Source organism: Enhydra lutris, unplaced genomic scaffold (genome assembly GCF_002288905.1).
Source record: "Enhydra lutris kenyoni isolate GAN:26980312 unplaced genomic scaffold, ASM228890v2 scaffoldscaffold13, whole genome shotgun sequence".
Lineage (NCBI taxonomy): Eukaryota > Metazoa > Chordata > Mammalia > Carnivora > Mustelidae > Enhydra > Enhydra lutris.
Window position 1 is genome coordinate 31400719 of NW_019154097.1, and position 18526 is coordinate 31419244.

The 18526-nt window shown below is 48.2% G+C and overlaps 1 protein-coding gene across 1 annotated transcript in view; it reads left to right on the forward strand.

Annotated features, from left to right (window-relative positions):
* The window catches only part of LOC111146261 (multivesicular body subunit 12B), a 179153-nt gene that overhangs the window by 97191 nt on the left and 63436 nt on the right, over window positions 1-18526 (forward strand). The window contains exon 7 of the mRNA XM_022501736.1: window positions 1154-1248. Within this exon, the coding sequence (XP_022357444.1) occupies window positions 1154-1248 (95 nt within the window). The remainder of the gene's footprint in view (window positions 1-1153; window positions 1249-18526) is intronic.

Consider the following 18526-nt stretch of genomic DNA (forward strand, 5'->3'; position numbering starts at 1 on the left):
GGTCTAGCCAGTGCTCAGCAAAGCCCTCTACCCACCGGGTTGAGCCAGGCCGTTCCATGGCACAGATGTTCGCCTCGGTATTCATGCTACAGCAAGCAAACCAAATGCCTTTACAACCTTTGGTGCTCATCTTGTCACCAAGAGACCCTGTGGGAACAGGTCTTGCCTAGAGAACCTTCCCTCCCGGGAGCCTGTGCATTCAGGAGTCATTCCTAGAAGGTCGTGTATTTATTGTGTGAAAAAGGCAACATGTACAACATAAAACTTTGTCATAAATGCTCCCTTCCTCGATCTTTTCCCTTTTGGAAATGACTGAGTGCGGCCAAAACTCGGGCTACTGAACTCATTTAAGCCAATCCCTAGGCCTACCAGTAAGACGCCTTCTTATTGTTTTTTCTCCCAGACCTGTTGGGTTTGAAATATATTTCTTATCATCTTAATCTTTTTTTGCATTTGCTAAAGGCAGCTAATGACCCCACCAAATGGATTATTTACTCTGCTTGAATACTCACTTGGGCTCTGTGGGCACCTTGAGCTTTAATGGCCAACATCTGTGTCATAAAAAGCCAGTGCTGGACCAATAGAGATGATTTCCTGAGCACCTACTGTGTACTCCTGCCAGAGGGCGAACACGCAGACCCAGCAGTTCAGGAGAGCAGGCCATTCTGATTCTCAGTGGTTGTATGTTTTCCTGGACTCACGTGGTAGTAATAATACTCTAGACCTTCATTCACAAAGTGCTCCTTGCCCATACTCTGCCCTACGGGACAGGAATGAAAGCCATTGGATGGACAACAGAAGCAAGATGGTGGAACATGCCCAGGCTTCTGGTCAGGGTCAAGTGATCTGTTTCTGCGAGTGTATTTTGCACAGTGAGCAGAGATCTAGACAAAGTTGCTCACACATGCCATAAAGCTTGGGAAACCTTTTCCCCCACTTGGATATTCTTGGAATTAAAGAAGGTGGTTGCTGATGTCTGGAAACTTCTGAATTCCTTGGGGGGGCTTTGAGCTGTTGGGGGGGCCTGCTCCAGGGGGCGCCCCCTCCTCCTGCTCTGTGCTGCTGCGGGCTGGTGGTGGCGCGGGTGCTTTCTGAGCCTTGGGGAGTGCTCTGTGCGCCCTGTAACCTCCTCTCTCCTCCGTCTCTTTCTTAGGCACATCTCACTAACGCTCCCTGCTACCTTCCGAGGCAGGAACAGCACTCGGGCTGACTATGAGTACCAGCACTCCAATCTGTATGCCATATCAGGTACGTGGGGCCTCTGCTCATGGCCAGCTACAGTGTCTGTGTCCCGGGCACCACCTCCCTCTGCGTGTCTCCTGGCTTCGAATGGCATCTGTCTTACCTGTCTTTTCACCCTGCGAGGAGCCTGTCCCCTGCAGAGATCAGCCCTTTCCTTCCTTTGTGTCACCTCAGCACTTAGAGAAGGGCCAGACACTCTGTGCATTTGGAAACTAATGATGAAAAACAATGTGTGGATTTCACGAGCTTGAAGGGAGGTTTCCAGAGAATACTCTGTGCATTGTTCACCTGCCAGAGCCAGGGCGGGTTTCCCATGGGGTCTCGGGAGCGGCACAGAGCTGAGGCCCAGTCCACTCACCAGCCTGTGTCCAGGACTGTTCTCGCCTCTCATTTCCCAAAGCTAGGTTTGCGGCTAGAAGGGACGCTGGCTGTCTCCCTTCCCACCCCCATCATAAGGGTCTGTGATTTCTGAACTCGGCCTTGAAGTGGATGGTGGTACTTTGGCCGGAACCTCAGCAGTGCGAGTTTGCCTTTCCACCTTCACCACGGAGGGGAACACTTATAGGCCTGATGGCAGAGTGGAGATTCATGGGGTGCCTGGCAGCACAGGTGACGCGCTAAGAGCCCAGGAAACCCATAAGCTCACCTCCCATGATCCTAGGCCTCCAGTCAGGGGCGTTTGTATTTAAGGGGGAAGTGGCAAATCGGTACCACTTACCAGCGCATGGCCTTAATGGTGAGTGACGTTTTGAACACGGGAACATGGCACTCATTCATGTACCATAATGAATCCGTTATTTAAAAGGTAATCTTTTTTCTAAAAATTGCAACTTGGGGTTACTAAATAGATGAAATAGAACAATGGTATAATTCATGTCAGTATCAGTTTCTCTTGTTATGATCACTCCCTAATAGGTTTGGAAGTATAAGCAAAAGCCAGGTGTTCCATTTCTGGGTGGGGGGAAAAGGAAGACCCGGGATGTCCTTAAAGCCCAGGCGCCTGGCCTACCTCCAGGAGCCCAGCTCCTGAAGGGGCAGAGGGAGCGCGTCGTCTCAGAAAAGCACCTCCAGAGAGAATTTCTTTTGTGTTGTGGCTATTTCAGCGAAGTCGACAAGGAGCATAACAAGTGTGGAAAGATGACCTATTTTGTAGAAAAGCTATTTCCCCAGATGCTTCGTGGCAGAGTGGTGCAAAACAGGTCTGTGAGACCCAGCAGGGCGGCCCCGTTCCGAACGCGCGGAGGAAACCTCAAAGCCGGGGCTTCTTTCCTCCTGCTCGCAAACCTTTTTCCAGCCGCAGTGTTCGGCTCGCCTCCCCTTACCTGGGTTCTCTGATGCCTTTCCCAGCTGTTGACATTTCTGCAGAAAAGGACCCACAGAGCGAAACCTCCTCTGGTTTGGCAGGAATGTTCCTGTCTGCCTCTGGACCGCTGCTCCCTCGCCCTGCGGCTTTGATGAGGTGTTGTCTGGGCTCATTTCAGCCGTGAGTTTAGCAACACCAAGGTAACAGCCTCAAGACACAGGGGAAGCCATTCAGAAACTTCCTGTTACATTTATGTAAGTGGCAGTCGGTGGGATTTTATCTTCCAAACAGTGGTTGCGGAGGCTGCCCCCTCCTGTGCCCCCCCCCCCGCCCCAGCAGCAGGCAGCCCCCAGCACCTCCGTGGCCGCCGGCACCAAATTGCTCCACCAGGGTCCGAGGCTGCTTCGTGGGAAGGCTGCCAGAAAGCGCCCGCAGGACCCGCCAGCTCCATAAGGCCTGCAAGCTCAGCACTGAGCGACCGTGGTGCTGCCCGGAAGCCTGCCCACCCCCCACCGGCTGCCTGCCTGCGAGCCGTGCTGGTGGAAGGGAACAGAGATCACCTACCCCCACCAACCCCGTCCCTGCCATGAATAGCGTTTGGCACAGAATGGCTCGTCTCGGTTTGGGATTGCAGAGTTAAGGTTTCAGGGGTTGATTCCAAAAACAGCCAAGGCAAAAGTGTGCCCCAGGCCCTCGCCCTTGCCTGGTGCCCGACGTACGGTGGCTGGAGCTCAGCCAATAAGGAAATGAAGCCTCAGACCGTTCCGAACCGGCCCTGGTGCCGGGCTGCCACAGGCTTCGGGAGTCCGCCTTCTGTGCAGACTGCTGGTGCGCTCTGGTGCGTTCCTGAAAACGTGTAGCGAGGGCTCCATTCACGTGCGGGCCCTCCCGAAAATAAGTAGGTTTCTAGGCGAAGTAAATTGAAAAGCGAGCAGCCCACGCTTAACTTGTGTGTGTGGTTGTTAAAGTCATATTAACTTTTCAGTGTCTTCTCAAAGGCATGCCCATTATCCAGCCCCTCTCCTGTCCCTCGCACAGAGGCCGTTGGTGTCTGTCAGGGGTGCAGAGGAAGGGACAGCACTCAGAGTTGCTGGAGTAAGGGGAGGGGACTCTACAGAACTGTGGCCCCAGCGCACAGAGCCGCACATGAGCTGTTTATGGGAAGGAGAGCCTTTAGCCCAGGAACGCCCCCTGTGACCTCTGCGGTAGGCGATCTGACCTGCTTCTCAAATGCATCCCGGCGTGTGGGACTCCACCTCCGCCCAGCCTGTTCCATCTCTGCAAGGTCCTCCCCTGCTCAGCTGAGCTCGTGTTCATACCCACCCAGCCATTTGGGCTGCAGATGCGTTCCACCGGCCAAGGTGTGCCAGCTGCCAGCTGCTCAGCCAGTAGTTCTCTCTCGCCCACAGAAGTGGGGTGAGGGGCTTCTGCTAACTCAGTGCCAAAATCCTGAGAAGCGCATGCCCCTTGCCTTGCCACCTAGTACCCTCGTCACACGGCCACAGGGCCTGCCTTTGATCCTCATGCGTCCTCCGATAAGAATTTCTTCTGGAAAATACTCACGGGTGTACAGGAAGGTTTATCCACAGGGAAGAGCACTGCTGCTTCTTAAAAATAATACTCAGGGAAAGGGCTTGGGGGTGGGGGCTCCTAAATGTCCCAGACAAAAAGCAAAGGGTTAAATTGTGGAACATTCGTAAAAGATTTGATGCCTTAACTCTTAAGGCATCAAAAATGATTTGGATAAAAAGGTGCAGGTGAATGTTGTTAAGTGACAACCAGAACGTGCAATGTGATCACATTTTTAAAAATATCCGGGAACACCTGCGCAGCTCTGTCAGGGAAGCATCCGACTCTTGATTTCTGCTTAGGTTGTGATCTCAGGATCATGGGAGCGAGCCCCACATCAGGCTCTGTGCTCCGCATGGAGTCTGCTTAAGATTTCTCTCTCCCTCTGCTCTTCCCCTGCTTGTACACATGCTCTCTCTCCGCCCCCCACCCCTAAAGAAGAAATCGAAATGTCTGGAAACGTACCCCCGAAGGTGTTTACAGTGGTTTTCACCAGTCTTTCCTGCTCTTTTCTTTCCCCTTCTTTTTTTTTTTTTAAATAGATTTTTATTTATTTATTGGACAGACAGAGATCACAAGTAGGCAGAGATGCAGGCAGAGAGAGAGAGGAGGAAGCAGGCTCCCTGCTGAGCAGAGAGCCCGATGTGGGGCTGATCCCAGGACCCTGGGACCATGACCTGAGCCGAAAGCAGAGGCTTTAACCCACTGAGCCACCCAGGCGCCCTTTTCTTTCCCCTTCTTTGCAGTGTCTCATTTCTCTATGCTGGCAGGTGTTACTTTTATAATAAAAAGTTTGGGCGTGCCTGGGTAACTCAGTCAGTTACGTGCCCAACTCTTGGGCTGAGGTCGCGATCCTTGGGGTCCTGGGATCGAGTCCTGCGTCGGGCTCCACACTCAGCATAGAGTCTGCTCCAAGGATTCTCTCCCACCCTCCCCCTGCTCTCCCTCAAACCAATACATAAGTCTTAAAAAAAAAAAAAAAAGGAAAGAAAGAAAGAAAGAAAGAAAGAAAGAAAGAAAAAAGTTTAGACTCGAAGTTCATTTGGCGTGCCCTTAGTAAGCCATGCTGGTCCCTGCAATCACCTTGCCTTTTCTCAGTGCTCCCAAGCTTCCTGACTCCTCTTCTGAATTCTGTTGGAAATCACCTCCAGGCCACAGATCGATAATTTTCTTATGGTCCTTTTTGAAAATATGTTTTTTTTTTCCCCTGTTGTCCAGTTGCTGGTACTCCTCCTGTCCACTGCTGTCCCCCAAAGACCACCGACCACCAGTCTAACACCACTGGTGGTACAGACGCCGATGGGGTGTGGGAACCCGGCTGCTTGGGCCGTCTCCTCACCTGTCTTGCTCCTCACACCCCACATCATCATCTCGTTCTTTTCGTTAGGCTTGAGGATGGTTTTTCTTGAAAGAGGAGATAGAAATCAAGTGGTAGGTGCCTGGTTTGGCTCACTATGATCCATGTGTGTTAGAGTTGGCAAGCCACTTTTTTTTTTTTTTAAATCCTTGTGTCTGATAAATGGGAGCTCATGGGTTCACGCTTTCCTGGCAACATTCGAACTGGCTTGTCCCCCTTAAGACCTTACCTCCTGGGAGGTGCCTCCTTGGGCCATGTTGATTTTCTAGATTCTACCCCAAAGCCCTACTTCTGCGAGCCCTTGTCAGGCTTGTTGGAGCTGTTCATTTTCTTCCTAAGAATGTCCCATTGGGGAGGGTATGTGCTACGGTGAGTGCTATGAAATGTATAAGCCTGATGACTCACAGACCTGTACCCCTGGGGCACATAATACATTACATGTTAATAAAAAAAAAAAAAATATCTTCTCTGTTCTGGGGAAGCCTGGGTGGCTCAGTTGGTTAAGCAGCCAACTCTTGATTTCGGCTCAGGTCATGATCTCAGGGTCATGAGATCGAGCCCCATGTCGGGCTCTGCACTCCATGCAGATTCTGTTTGAGAATCTCTCCCTCTGCCCCTCCCCACACACATGCTCTCTCTCCCTGTCTCTTTCTCTCTCTCTCTCTCTCTCTCTCAAATAAATAAATCTTAAACATATATATTTTTTCTGTCCTGGAAAGTGTTCTGCTTTAGTCCTGAATGATAGCCTCCTATACTTTCTGTTCCCCCTAGAATTATTTTAGATGTCTAGATGTCTGACCATTTATTTCCAGGCCAGCCGGTCCAGAAAGATACAAGGCAGCTCCAAAAATACATGTAACCAAATGAAAATGGAAGTAAAGTAAGAGTGAGCAAAAATACAGGATAGAAAAGGAGGGTGCAGCTGTGGGTGAGGTTCTGCACAAAGGGGATTCTGGATTTGGTTCCGAATCAGGACAATCTCTGTATGGATAAGATTAAAACAAAGCTGGTTGACTAGGATGAACCTAGCTTTTCCTTAAATGGAATTCTTCCTCATAAAGAGGGCCAAGTACAAGGCTGTGGACAACAAAACAGCCACTTTTCAGTGAGAAGCGAGTTTGAGGAGGACAGCCTAGGTGCCCCCATATCAGGGGATCTGCTCATGTTTGAACCCCTAACATGCTTGGCTGTTGAGTGAGATGTTTCTTAAATGGTCTTGGGTGTCACGTCTCTTAGGGAGTGGAGATGCGGGGGTATCAGGAATGCGGGTCCCCCTGGCCTCCTGTCCCACCTGGAAGATGCCCCCGGGCCGGAGGTTCCCCATACGGAGCAGCTCAATCACAAGGTGCCCAGGATCGCTTTTTCTTAGGGCGGTTTCACTTAATGAACAGGACACGATAGGTCTGGGAAACCACGCTGTGCCATTCTTTTGTTTTGTTGTTGTCATCCACTGATTTATATCTCTAAGTGAAGTATTTTTTTTTTCCAAAGAACCTATTTTTCTCCCTTTTGAAAAAACTGGCATAGTAATATAAAATAGTAAAATTAAGCAAATGCACATTGGAACTGGCACGTAATGAAGCCAAAAATCTCGAACAGCCCATGAATGCAGGTTGAGCCATAAGGCAGAAACACAGTGCAGGGATCCGGGGGTTCCAGCTTCCCTTCCCTTTCCTCTGTCGGCAGATTGGCTTGCTAATACCTTCATTTATCCAGGAGCATTAGGCTGACCGTGGAATTGATTTGCCCACACCATCCCTTTTGAGAGTCAAAAGGGCTCCCACTTGTACCCGGACAAAGCGGTAACCTGGAACTGCCCCAGCAGATGGGGTGGAGAGGGGTGTGGTCACCCTGCTTTTAGCTTTCTCAATCTTTTCATTTTTTCCAGTGTTCTTTCTGATGGCTGGAAAAACCCTTTTATTGCCCTCCACAGCTGTTCCTTCTTAAAAATCCATCTCCTTTCAAGATGTTGGGCCAGGAAGCCTGTGGGCATGGACAAGCCTGAGTCCATGGGCTCCTCACCTTGGCTCACAGCAACTTGGACAGAGAGGAGGAGGATTTCCTCTGAAACAGAACTGCGTACGAGCAGTGTGTAACTCTGACATCAGACCGGGAAAGCACAAAGCAATTAAAAATAACTAATGATTTCTGAATATCAGCCTTCTCCATGCAGTTTTAATCTAGTCCTCATTTAAATCGGAAGATGGACATTTAATTATCAGTATTATGAAATTCATGATTTATATATTTCATCCAATTGGATAAAATTTCTGCCACCAGCTCTTCATCTTATTACAAAAAGAAAAAATAATCTGTATATTTTACAGTGTGATCATTTAAAAAGTCTTCTGAAGCACACCAAACAATTACAAACATATTTTCCTTTGTAGTGATTACATTATTTCTATCCTTTAATTAGGAAAAAAAAAATCTCACCTGGAAAATTGAACGTGATCTTAATACTTTCATGATCGTAAAGCATGGCCGGGTTGGAAAATGAAGGCTAAAAGACCAAAACAATAGGGTGCTTGAGAAAGGCTGGCTTTTTTCTGCATAAGGTGTTCTGAGCAACAGCTGCTCCAGCCGCAGCGTGGACGGTATCCTCGCAGAATTTGCATCTGCGTTTTCTGTGCGCATGCCCGTGCTTCTTCTTTTCCCCTGAATTTGGGTGTCAGCCGTGAGTGGGTTGAGTGACGATGTTACTGATAATCACAAACGAGGGAACCCCAGTGTCTTCCAGTGGAAGCCCCATATGAGAGGCAACCTTTGCGTTCGCAGGTGCACCCCCTTCCCCCACATGGCCTTTGTCCTTCATGGACGTGCTCGTGTGGCTTCCGTGGCCTCGCGTCCAGACCCCTGCCTCCCTTTCCCCTCCGCCGAGGATTTTCCAAGCCACCAAGAACTGGTTAGAGATTTAGGGGGGAGGGTGGCAAGGATCCAGGAGAGAGGGAAGCATCCATTTGACGCAGCCACAGATAATAGCAGATGGGGGAAATTCCTGAATGAAGCGAAAAAATATTTATAATAATGGTGCTCAAATCAGGGAGGAAATAAGTCATTTTGGAGGCATATAAATTTTTATCATCACCTCCAACAGCCACGCATCCCTTGTCTATCCATCTATTCTCGCCCTGACTGACAACAAAATCGAGGGCAAAGAAAAATATAATAAGAAAAAGAAGAAATGAATGGGAGCGGATGGGGAATTGATCGCCTCGTGTATTTGTAGATCCTGATGTAAAAGGTGCAGTTGACAGGTGGCCGGCTTCGCTCTGTACACAACCATGTGTGTGCTGTCAGACGCACGCACGCTGCCTTGTTTCGATTGATGAATTGCCTGCTTTCTTGATTAAACCTTCCGTCACTTAAGAAACAAAAAGCCTGTGTTTAGATGGCAGAGTGGGACATGTCAAAAAAATCTGCCTCCTTTACCTTTGTGCAGATGTTGGGCACAGACTGTAACATGTATTATTAAAATGAATGTGGCATTTACTGTGCATTATTCCTTTCCTGGGAGAAAGGACTATAAATTATATGCTAATAATAAGCTTTAACCCTTTCGAAATGCAAAAGATTTAAGAGTGCAAATATTCACGGAGGCCTGGCTAATTGGATGTGCTTTTATACACCCGCCGTGACGGCCGTGTCGCTGAAGTTAATGAACAGCGCGTGCAGGCAGACACACAGGGCGCTCGGGGAACTCTCGCCTCCTGGAGGTGTCCCGCCCTGCAAGGACCTCCACTAGGAGTTCACAGAGAGAGTGAGACCCCGAAGGCCCTCCACTGTGCTCTGGACCATCTTACTTTGGATTAGGTGTGGAGGCACAGCCATGCCCAGTGGCCCCAGCGAGTTTCCTGGAGCCGAGAGAGTCAAAGGCGGTCCCCTCTTGGCTTTCCTGCATCCCTACTTATGGGGCTGGCTTGGCTCAGGCCTGGCGGTACCAGGCACTGGTGCCTCACACTTGACTTGTCCATCTTTCTTGACACGCTCCTCGATGCTCAGTCCAGTTGCCCAGGTAGCAGATTCATCTCCTCGAAGCAGAACTCTAGAGAGCACATCTTCATCAGCCTGCCCCAGTCCACAGCCAGCTGCGGTGATCCACACCTCACTTGCCCAGCATTGAGGCTGTCTGGTGGCCAGTCTCTACTTTTCCAGGGTCTTCTCTCCATTTCTCTTCACCTGTGTCACTCCCGGGTCCTCACTTTGTCTCTTTGTGCCTGTGCCCCTGCTGATCATATGGCCCAGATTCACCTGGCTTCCCTGTGGATCCATCTTTGAGGGCTGGTCCTCAGACTGCCTGTTCCAGTAAGCTTTACCGAGTCCCTTCCACCTGGGGCTGCTCCCTTCCTGGTGTGCCCCCACACTGCTTCGTGCTGCAGACCTTTCCCCCGTGAGCACCTTGAGATGGCAGAGGCTTATGTGCAGTGAAGAAGGAGGGTGTCTTCAACCCTTCCTGAATCATGGAGGATGTCATTAAAGGTGAAGGATAGTTTACTCCTCCATTCATTTAGCAGACTCTGAGGGCTTCCATGCGCCTAGCCCCATGTTCTCTCCGGAGGACAACAGGAAGCTGGTGGAAGAAGGGTCAGCACGTGGCTGATGGGGCATTCTGGAGCCTGAAGCACGTGTGGCCATCACACCAGAGCCTCTGAATGACCACATGGGTTGCACACCATGCAACGCATGTGAACGGCCCCACGCCAGAGCCGGGCCACAGTCTCACGTGATGTTGCCTTGGGCAAGTCACTCCACACTAGCTGTCCGTAGCTGGGAAATGATTCGCTAATGACCGCCTCCTTCCCAGCATTGGCGTGAGGATCCGGGGCGTATGAGAACATTTTGTAAGTCAGGACGCAGCACAGGAATGTCCCCCTTCTCTCCACATGGACCTCCCCTGCGGGGCTGTGATCAGAGCAGAGCCCAAAGATTTGTGGAGAATTATCACTCAGATCACACTGGCTCCTGACCTGCGTGCCCTTCCCCTTCTCAGCCCTCTCTTCTGTAGTTTTATAAATGAGATTACTTCACTGTCATCAGTGCGCTCGGAGAAAATCTGCCTCGGTCCAAACAAACTTTCAGGCAAGGCTCTCTGGCCTGGCTCAGATTGGCACCCCTTGCTAACCGAGACACTTTGTCACCGTTGTCACTTAGAAGTGGGCTAGGCAGTCCACAGGCCCTCAGCAGGGTGACAGAATGATGGCTTGGGGCAGGAAGGAGAGGAGGGCTGGGCACAGTGAGCCAGCAGCATCTGTAAAATCCTCCAACGTGCCTTTGGCTTTTGGGGAGGAAAAGGAGTAGGGTGGGGGGCGACTGGCTGCTTTCTGCTCCGGGCCTTTGTTTCTGCCTCATCCTGGGCTCCACCGGCAGCAGAAAGTTAAGACTTTTTCCAGTTTTGTCATTTAAAAAAAAAATAAAAAATTATTAGGTGACAGCTACTTCGGTGCTCTCGAAGCAGTGGCCACACATCCCACCCCCGCTGTGCTTTCTTTCTCTCTCTGGTTTTTAGGCAAGGCCGAGTTTAGGCAGCGTCAGTTTAATGAACAATGTCCCCTGTTCAGACCCAAGAGGGAGGCAGCTGGGGGGGGGCAGCAGGAGGACCCAGGGCAGGAGCCGCGAGTGCCAGGCCCCATTCTTGAACCAACTAGCCCCATAACGCCTTCCAGGATCTGTATGTCCGAGTCTATGGCAACAAGAGCATCCGTAATTTAAACAGAACAGTATTTTCCGGAAGCTTCTTGTGTGCCGGGTGTGGTCTAGTATCTAAGACGGCAGCGACCACACCCTCTCCCGGGTTGAGGGTGCCATGGGAAGGAATCCTCACGGGGTTTGCGGGTTGGGTGCCCAGGGTGTTACCAGCACACAGGCATCCCATCCACACACCACCTTGACCGCAAAGACCCTGACTGCGGCAACAACGTGAGGAAAACCAGCTTCCTGACACCTTTCTCCCCTTGTGTTTATCGTCCTTACCTAGTTGTCAAGTAGAAACATGCATGCATTTGCCTGTCCTGCTTCCCTTCCCGGCGCTGCCTGCCTGGGGGCCCACAGCAGAGTCCCTTCCGGAGGCCTGGTCAGAGAGGTGCTGCAGACAGGGGGAGCACACCGAATCCCCACTCTTCATCTGCTCTTAGCATCTCTTCAGAAGCTTCCTCCGGGCTGAGTGAAGGAGCCCGGCTCAAACACGCAGTCCTGCCTCCGGGCAGCTGACGTCAGATCAGCCTTCCGTTTCTTTTTCTAGCTCTAGCTCTGTCTCTGTCCCGCTAATAGACTGTCAGCCAAGAGGGGGGAAATGCTATAATTAAGGCAACTTCTTTAATTTAAACACATTTAGGGAGCTGAAGTTGTTTTTGCTTTTATTAAAACGGATTATATTAATTTATTTTAATAATACCTAACCTTCCTCCAGCACTTAGCATGTGTGAGAGTCTGTAGTAAGCACTCTGCATGCATTTTATCATTTAATCGAGATAAAGCCTTACCAGGAAGACCTTACAACAAAACCTTTAGGATTTGGGGGCGCCTGGGTGGTTCAGTCCATTAAGTGTCTGCCTTCGGCTCAGGTCATGATCTCAGGGTCCTGGGATGGAGCCCTGCATCAGGCTCCCTGCTCACCGGGGAGCCTGCTTCTCCCTCTGCCTGCCACTCCCTCTGCTTGTGCTTGCTCTCTCTCTCTTTCTCTCTTTCTTCCTCTCTCTGTCAAATAAATAAAATCTTTAAAAACACACACACAAAAAAAAACTTCAGGGTTTGTACCATCACTACTATTATCTCTATAGGTGTAGCACAGCTGCTCAACCTTGTAAAACAAATCTCTCTTATATAAATCTTTATTTTACCTTTATAACTATTTTTATTTTACAGATAGAAAAAAAAATGAGGTTTTGAAAGATTTTAGTCTCTCCACAGTTCTATTGCTAGTAAGGAGAAGAGCTGAGATTCAAACCTAGGTCTCTGATCCAGCCGCTAAGCTCCAAATCCCCAAGTCACATATGTGGCTCCAGGTTGCATGTGACCATTTCCTTCCCCTCATCGACTTGAAGTTGGAAATGGCACTCATACCCCAAGTGAGTCATTCTGGGACTAACTTGAGAGATTAGGTCTCAGGGTTGTTTAAATCTCAGAAGTTCCCTGGCCCGTCCTCTATGGTACCCCATTAGCATGAGGCCCTGGACACTGGCCTGAGGACAACTCCTGAGTCCACAGAACATCTGGAACAGGGTTGTAGCTCCCGTGGGCGGTTGCTGAGCAGAACAGTGATCGGATGAGCATGCGGACCCCGCACTTAAGCTGAGTGGCTCCAGGTGAGGGGCTTAACCTGTGCCTTAGTTTCCTTATCTGTTGAATGGGAATGAGAGTGGGTTTGTTGGTGAGGCTTGGAATCAAGCCTGGTACATGGGAGGTGCCAGAGATGTGTTGCTATGATTGTAATTATTCCATAGTCCCTTCCTCCCACCACTTCTCAGAGCTTTCCCAACCAGGAGAGGGAATATTCTAGGAACCTCAGGGAACTTCCTCACCATCAGGAGATGGGACTACCATGGTTCTTGTTGTTGCAGACCTCTGTCTGGGGAGTTCTGGACATCTGGATATCTCCTTACTATGGTCTTCTCAGCGCTGTGGTGATAGTGGGCGACCCAAACCCACCACTTCACCTGCTGGGACTGAACCTTAGCTGTTGTCCTCCTCCTGCCCAGCTGTGCTGGGCTGTGCTCATGATGGGACATTTGTTTGAATGACAGTCACCTTATGGCCTCTCCTGCTTTGAAGCATCATGGTCCGGATTGGGCATCCTAGGATGCATCCAAGCCCAAGGTTACTGAGCCATTGCAGACCCTGTGTGTTCCCTGTCCATGCCCAGCCCACATTCCCCTCCTACCTGGTTGCGGCTCCCCAGCTTCTGCTGTTGCCACTGCCACCGAGCACCCCAGTTCCCGCCTTGCTGACTTACAATGGTAGGCGTGGGGTCACTTTCCACATGAGTGTTGGAGGCATCTAAACTCCTGACGGCTTGATGAGTGAAGACGGGGGCATTGGCAGAACCTGGGGAGGAGTTGGATAGCCACATAGGCTTCGGGGATGAGATCGGAAATTACCCTTCCGTCACACGATAAGAGCCTCCTCACGTTTGTGGTAGAAGAAATGCATTCAGTTGCTAACATTAGGACTAAAGAAATTCTGATCTGTTTTAGAAAAATGAAACCTTACCTGAATCCACCCATTGATGTGTTTGGGTCCTGAACACCCAGTGCATTTCCCCCTCTTTTTACTAATGGCAATGATGGGCCTTACCTGTTTCTGTTTAAACAACAAACAAACAAACAAACCCTCAGTGCCCCAGCCTAGAATTTGGATGGAATATATTTATCACTTATCCCAGAGAAGGAGGCTCCTTCTTTCCCAGATTTGTCTTTCGATTGTCTCCAAGACAATGAGCGATGCGGACCTCTCATCCAAGGCCAAGATCCTTTGTCAGAGAGCGGTTTCTCACGCCTGACTTGTTTTATAGCATGAACGATCTCATGATCCACCAGCGAGACAACATCCATAATTTTGAGTGAGAGAGTAAAGCTTGCCTCGTTGGCCCTAAGCTTCGCTTCTGGTGACACTTAGAGGTACTTAAGCGCTTGCTACCTAGAGGCAATAAGCGCACCCACCTTTATGTTCCGTTGCCCGACGTGTTTACATTACCTACGCCCTGTGCTAACAAAACGCCGTTGTCACTCCCGCCGGAAGGTCCTGGGGCTCATGAGTTCCAGAGTCCTCCTTCATCCTCATTCTGCCAAAGACGGTTATGCCTTGCGTAGACCCAAATGGGCGGTTTCTTTGGCTTCTTGGCTCTCGATGCCATCCTGTGAGGCTTTGGCCATCTGATGGGTTTCCCAGTTCTGAGGAAGTGGATCCATCTTTGGTGGGAGTGTTTGTTCCCAGCTGGCTTCTCTGCTGGAGTGCAGGATCCCTTCTGGGCTGCTGGCCCAGCGATGCCTCTCGGGTACTGGTATGTGCCTGATGCCCCGCCTGGGGCCTGGGTGGCAGGAGGCACTCAAGGATCTGTGCCATCTGATCAGTTCTCGAGATCCACGCTTTCCAGCTGCGTGACCTTGGATAGTTCGTGTGACATTTCAGTTCATTTTCCCTTCTGTAATTTTGAGGATCGGAGATAATGTTCGTGAAGTACCTAGTACTGAGTGAGCACCCCGGAAATTGTAGCAGGAATGACTGTCATAAATACTGTTATTCCAGTGCGGTGCTGCTTATTATTCTGGAAGCACCAGTCTTACTCACACTACAGTTTGACTCCACCACCCCACCCCACCCCCAAAAATGGAATCGGGGAAGGAGCAGCTGCTTCACTAAGGAAAAACCAGAAGGGAACTCACACCTGCAGGGACCCTGCCCAGTACAGGGGACTTTTGGACATAACATAAGGCAAATCCTCCACCCCAGGTCAGAAATCAGTATTTGGTTGAGATGGAGTTTGCCACTGGGTCAAATAATTTTAAAACAAACTCTTCAACATTTAAATCGGCTTCTGATTTATTCCTCCCCATCAGATTAGCTCTGATTAAGAAAGGATCGTAGCTGTGTTCATTCCACTCTTGAAATGGTTTGACTTTCTCTTTGCCTTTTGGTTTGTGGCTCTTTCTTTCCTGCCTCTCCTATCCCAGGACGCTTTAGCAGGAGGGAAAAAAAAGAAAGAGGGAGAAAAAAAAACCCAAAACAGCAACAACCCTTTCCTTACCCCAGAATCCTTACATATCTGTGAGCCAGGACTTGACTTAAGGGTCCATCAGAGTCCAATCACCCACTGAGCACATCGCCAAGTCTCCTGTTCCAAAGCTCACTGCCAGGCCAGGGACCCCCAAGCTCTGAGGCCTGTATTGAAGACACAGCCACAACCAAGGCATCCTTTCTCTGCATTTGAAAGTGGACCAAACAACTTTCTTAGATGTCCCCATCTCATGGGAGGACACTAGACTCTCGATGGTGAGGAATTGTTCCTTTCTCCAGGCTACATTTTTTTTTTTTAAAGATATTGTACCTTTTATTTGGCTTTAATGAGGACAGACATTTTAATCAGAGGTTAGTCATTTATTTTTGCAAACTATTGTTTTGATTCATCATTTTTGCAGATAATTAAATGGTTCAGTTGGCACAGTGTGTCTACTTTATTAAAACAGGTAATTTTGAAAAAAAAAAGATGCTATTTTTTGGATCACTGCACAAGAATTGCTTTTATCTTCATCTTTGAGCATAGTTTCTCATTGCTTTGCCAGAAAGCTCTCGTGTTCAAGCATTTGGTGTCCTCTCTGGTCTGGAGGGGGGTTCGCCCTTGGATGACTGGGGTGTTAGCCACTGCGCCCTTTGAAACGGGAGATGAAGAGCCCATTCTGTGCTGTTACCTTCTAGAAAGACACGTAGGTTTTAATTGGAGTGGGGAAGAGAGTCTACAAGTTATGAACTTTGCAGAGCAGCAGTTCTTGGGCTGAAAACAGATTAATTGTAGCCCTCACAGTGGGTGGAGTTTAAAAGTCAATTACTGCTTGTCCTATTCTAATTTACACACCAAAGATTTGAAAAAGTCTGTCACTTAGTATGAAAATGAAAAGGTTATGTTACTAGTTTGAGTATACCTATGACTTTTCATTTGTAAATGTTCTAGCTACAATGTATTTGTATGTATGCAACTTGTAGTGGCCGAGCTATAATGTAACTACATCTGTGAGCGGCTCCCTTATGAGGTGTAACCTTTCAGATTCAGTTTCTTAAATCTCTAACAGCTTAGAATATAGTCCTTTGTCTTGCAGCGTAACCCACTTGTAGGCACTGTGGCTGGCTCCCACACAGCCTCGGGAACACTCTGCTTCTGGGTCACAAACCAGTAAGGGAATGGCCCTTCAGGGGTCAATTTTTTCAAAACACATTGCTCGTGACATTTGCTTTCTTTGATTTTCCCATGTTTGTGTCCTGAATCAGTTAATTCGCTCATTAAAAGGATTTATTTTAGGTGGACCAATTAAAACTTTGGAAGCTAATTTTTTGCTGAGCAGCACAGAGCTCTGAAAACACAATTTATAACGTGGCTTCTGCCCTTTTCCAGCGAGAGCTGAGAGCTGTCCGAGAGCGCTGCGGCCTCTGGCGCTCGCGGAAGGACAGATCCGCCATCCTTTGTCCTCCCCTCTGGGCAAGCTGCCTTGTGGGTGGGTTTCTCACGGCCTCCCATTGTTTTAAGGTGAACAGGCAGGTCTGAAAAGTCCAGCCCAGGAGTGGCACGCCACATTTGTTTGCTTGCATAAACCCCATAGTTTAATTTTTTTTAATAGGAAGCTGCTGTGTAGTTTGGATATTTAAACAGTTATTAACCGAATGACAATTAACAGATTGCATAGACAGATTTTCTTTTGAAAACCTCTGAAATTGAGTACAGTTTGCAAAACTATCACGGCATAGTAATGACAATGAATTTTGATTTCCCGGAACTGATATTAGACTCCTTATTAAACTATGTGCATCTGCTTTTAATTTACTCCAAATAATTGGAAAATGCAATGAAGCTTTCCAATTAAAGCATGGCTTTATGCTGTTTAATAATACCCCCATAATATTATAGCTTATGAAGTGACAGGTGAGTTGGTGTATGAATAAAACATAAAGGCAGCAATAAGGGACAGAAAACCGGAGACAGTTGTGGGGATTTTAAATGCTGGATGTAATTTGCATATATTAATCTCTTCTTTTCAGCCTTATCAGGCGTTCTTCAGTATTTGAAGTTAAAATAGCGTTGACAGGCGGGAGTACGCTTAGTTTTTTCAAGGATTTATTACTTGTATAATTTCTGATCTTTAATAAGCAGATATGACTGATCCTCATAGTTCTATAGAAATCGGTTAATTGTTCCAGATGGCGTGTACTGATTATGCAAAATTACTTTTCACACCATTTTTTTTGTGATGGAGTTTGGAGTAAAATTAAATTTTTTATAGCCTTCTTATCATGCTGTTTTACAGTGGTTTTTCCACAGAAGTTGAATTTAATCTACTATATTACATTGACCAGCACAGTTATTCTAATGTAGCATTTTGTGATTTGACAAAGAATAATAGAACACATTGCTCATTGTTCATTACTGTGTCCCTAATAAAAAGGAGCTCCTGTGTATAGAACATAGCTGTTATTTATGAAGAATGCCTAATTCATACAGTTAAAAATGCAAAATTGTACCATGAAGTAGTTCCTTTTGGGGAGAGAGTATCTGAGAGGAGCAAATGGCAATAGGCACATTGCTTCTGATTTTCCATGCCGAAGGAGGGGTCGTCTTTAATGAGCAGATTGTGTAAATTGTGCTACTTTCTTCTTCTTTGAAGGGGGTGGGGGGGGCAGGGGAAGGCCAGATAATCTCATTCTATTAAGAGAGGTGTCATTGGTTGATTTGTCTTGATTTACATAATCCCAGAAGCCTTTCATAATTGAATAGCATTTATAAAAGGTAGCTACACTTCGATGTAAAGTATCAAAAAAAAAAAAATGTCTAGAAAGCCTCAATGATAATTCGTCTCTAACGTTTCCCAAAGAGTTGATTTTTGCCAAGTGTCCCACGTCTATGTCAGATCAAAGCCCAGGTTGTGTGTGCTACCAGGTGACATGAATCTAGGCTTATCCCTGTCCAGGCCCAGAGATCGCATTCTCCCTGCAGTTCAGTGGGATAGAAAGGACTCAGCAGACTGACCCCAGAGTGGGATCTTGATGCTGTTATCGTGGTACGGGGGTGGACGCCCTTTCCAAGGGGGTGGGAGGAGGAAGATTTTTCTGTTGCATCACAATTCCTCTCTGGGGAGGATGCAATATTTTAAATACAGCAGATAAAGGAAAATACTTCTATGTCTGTAATCTGAAGTTTGACTTGTTTCAAAAAAGGCTTGTGTATTAAGTCTTATCAAGACTTTTATAGACTCAAGATATATATTTCTATTTGAGTCAGATCCCATATGCAGAGCCACTCACATAGATCTTCACGTGGCGAGCCAAGGGCTTGCTCCAGATAAATCTTGTTCTGCACA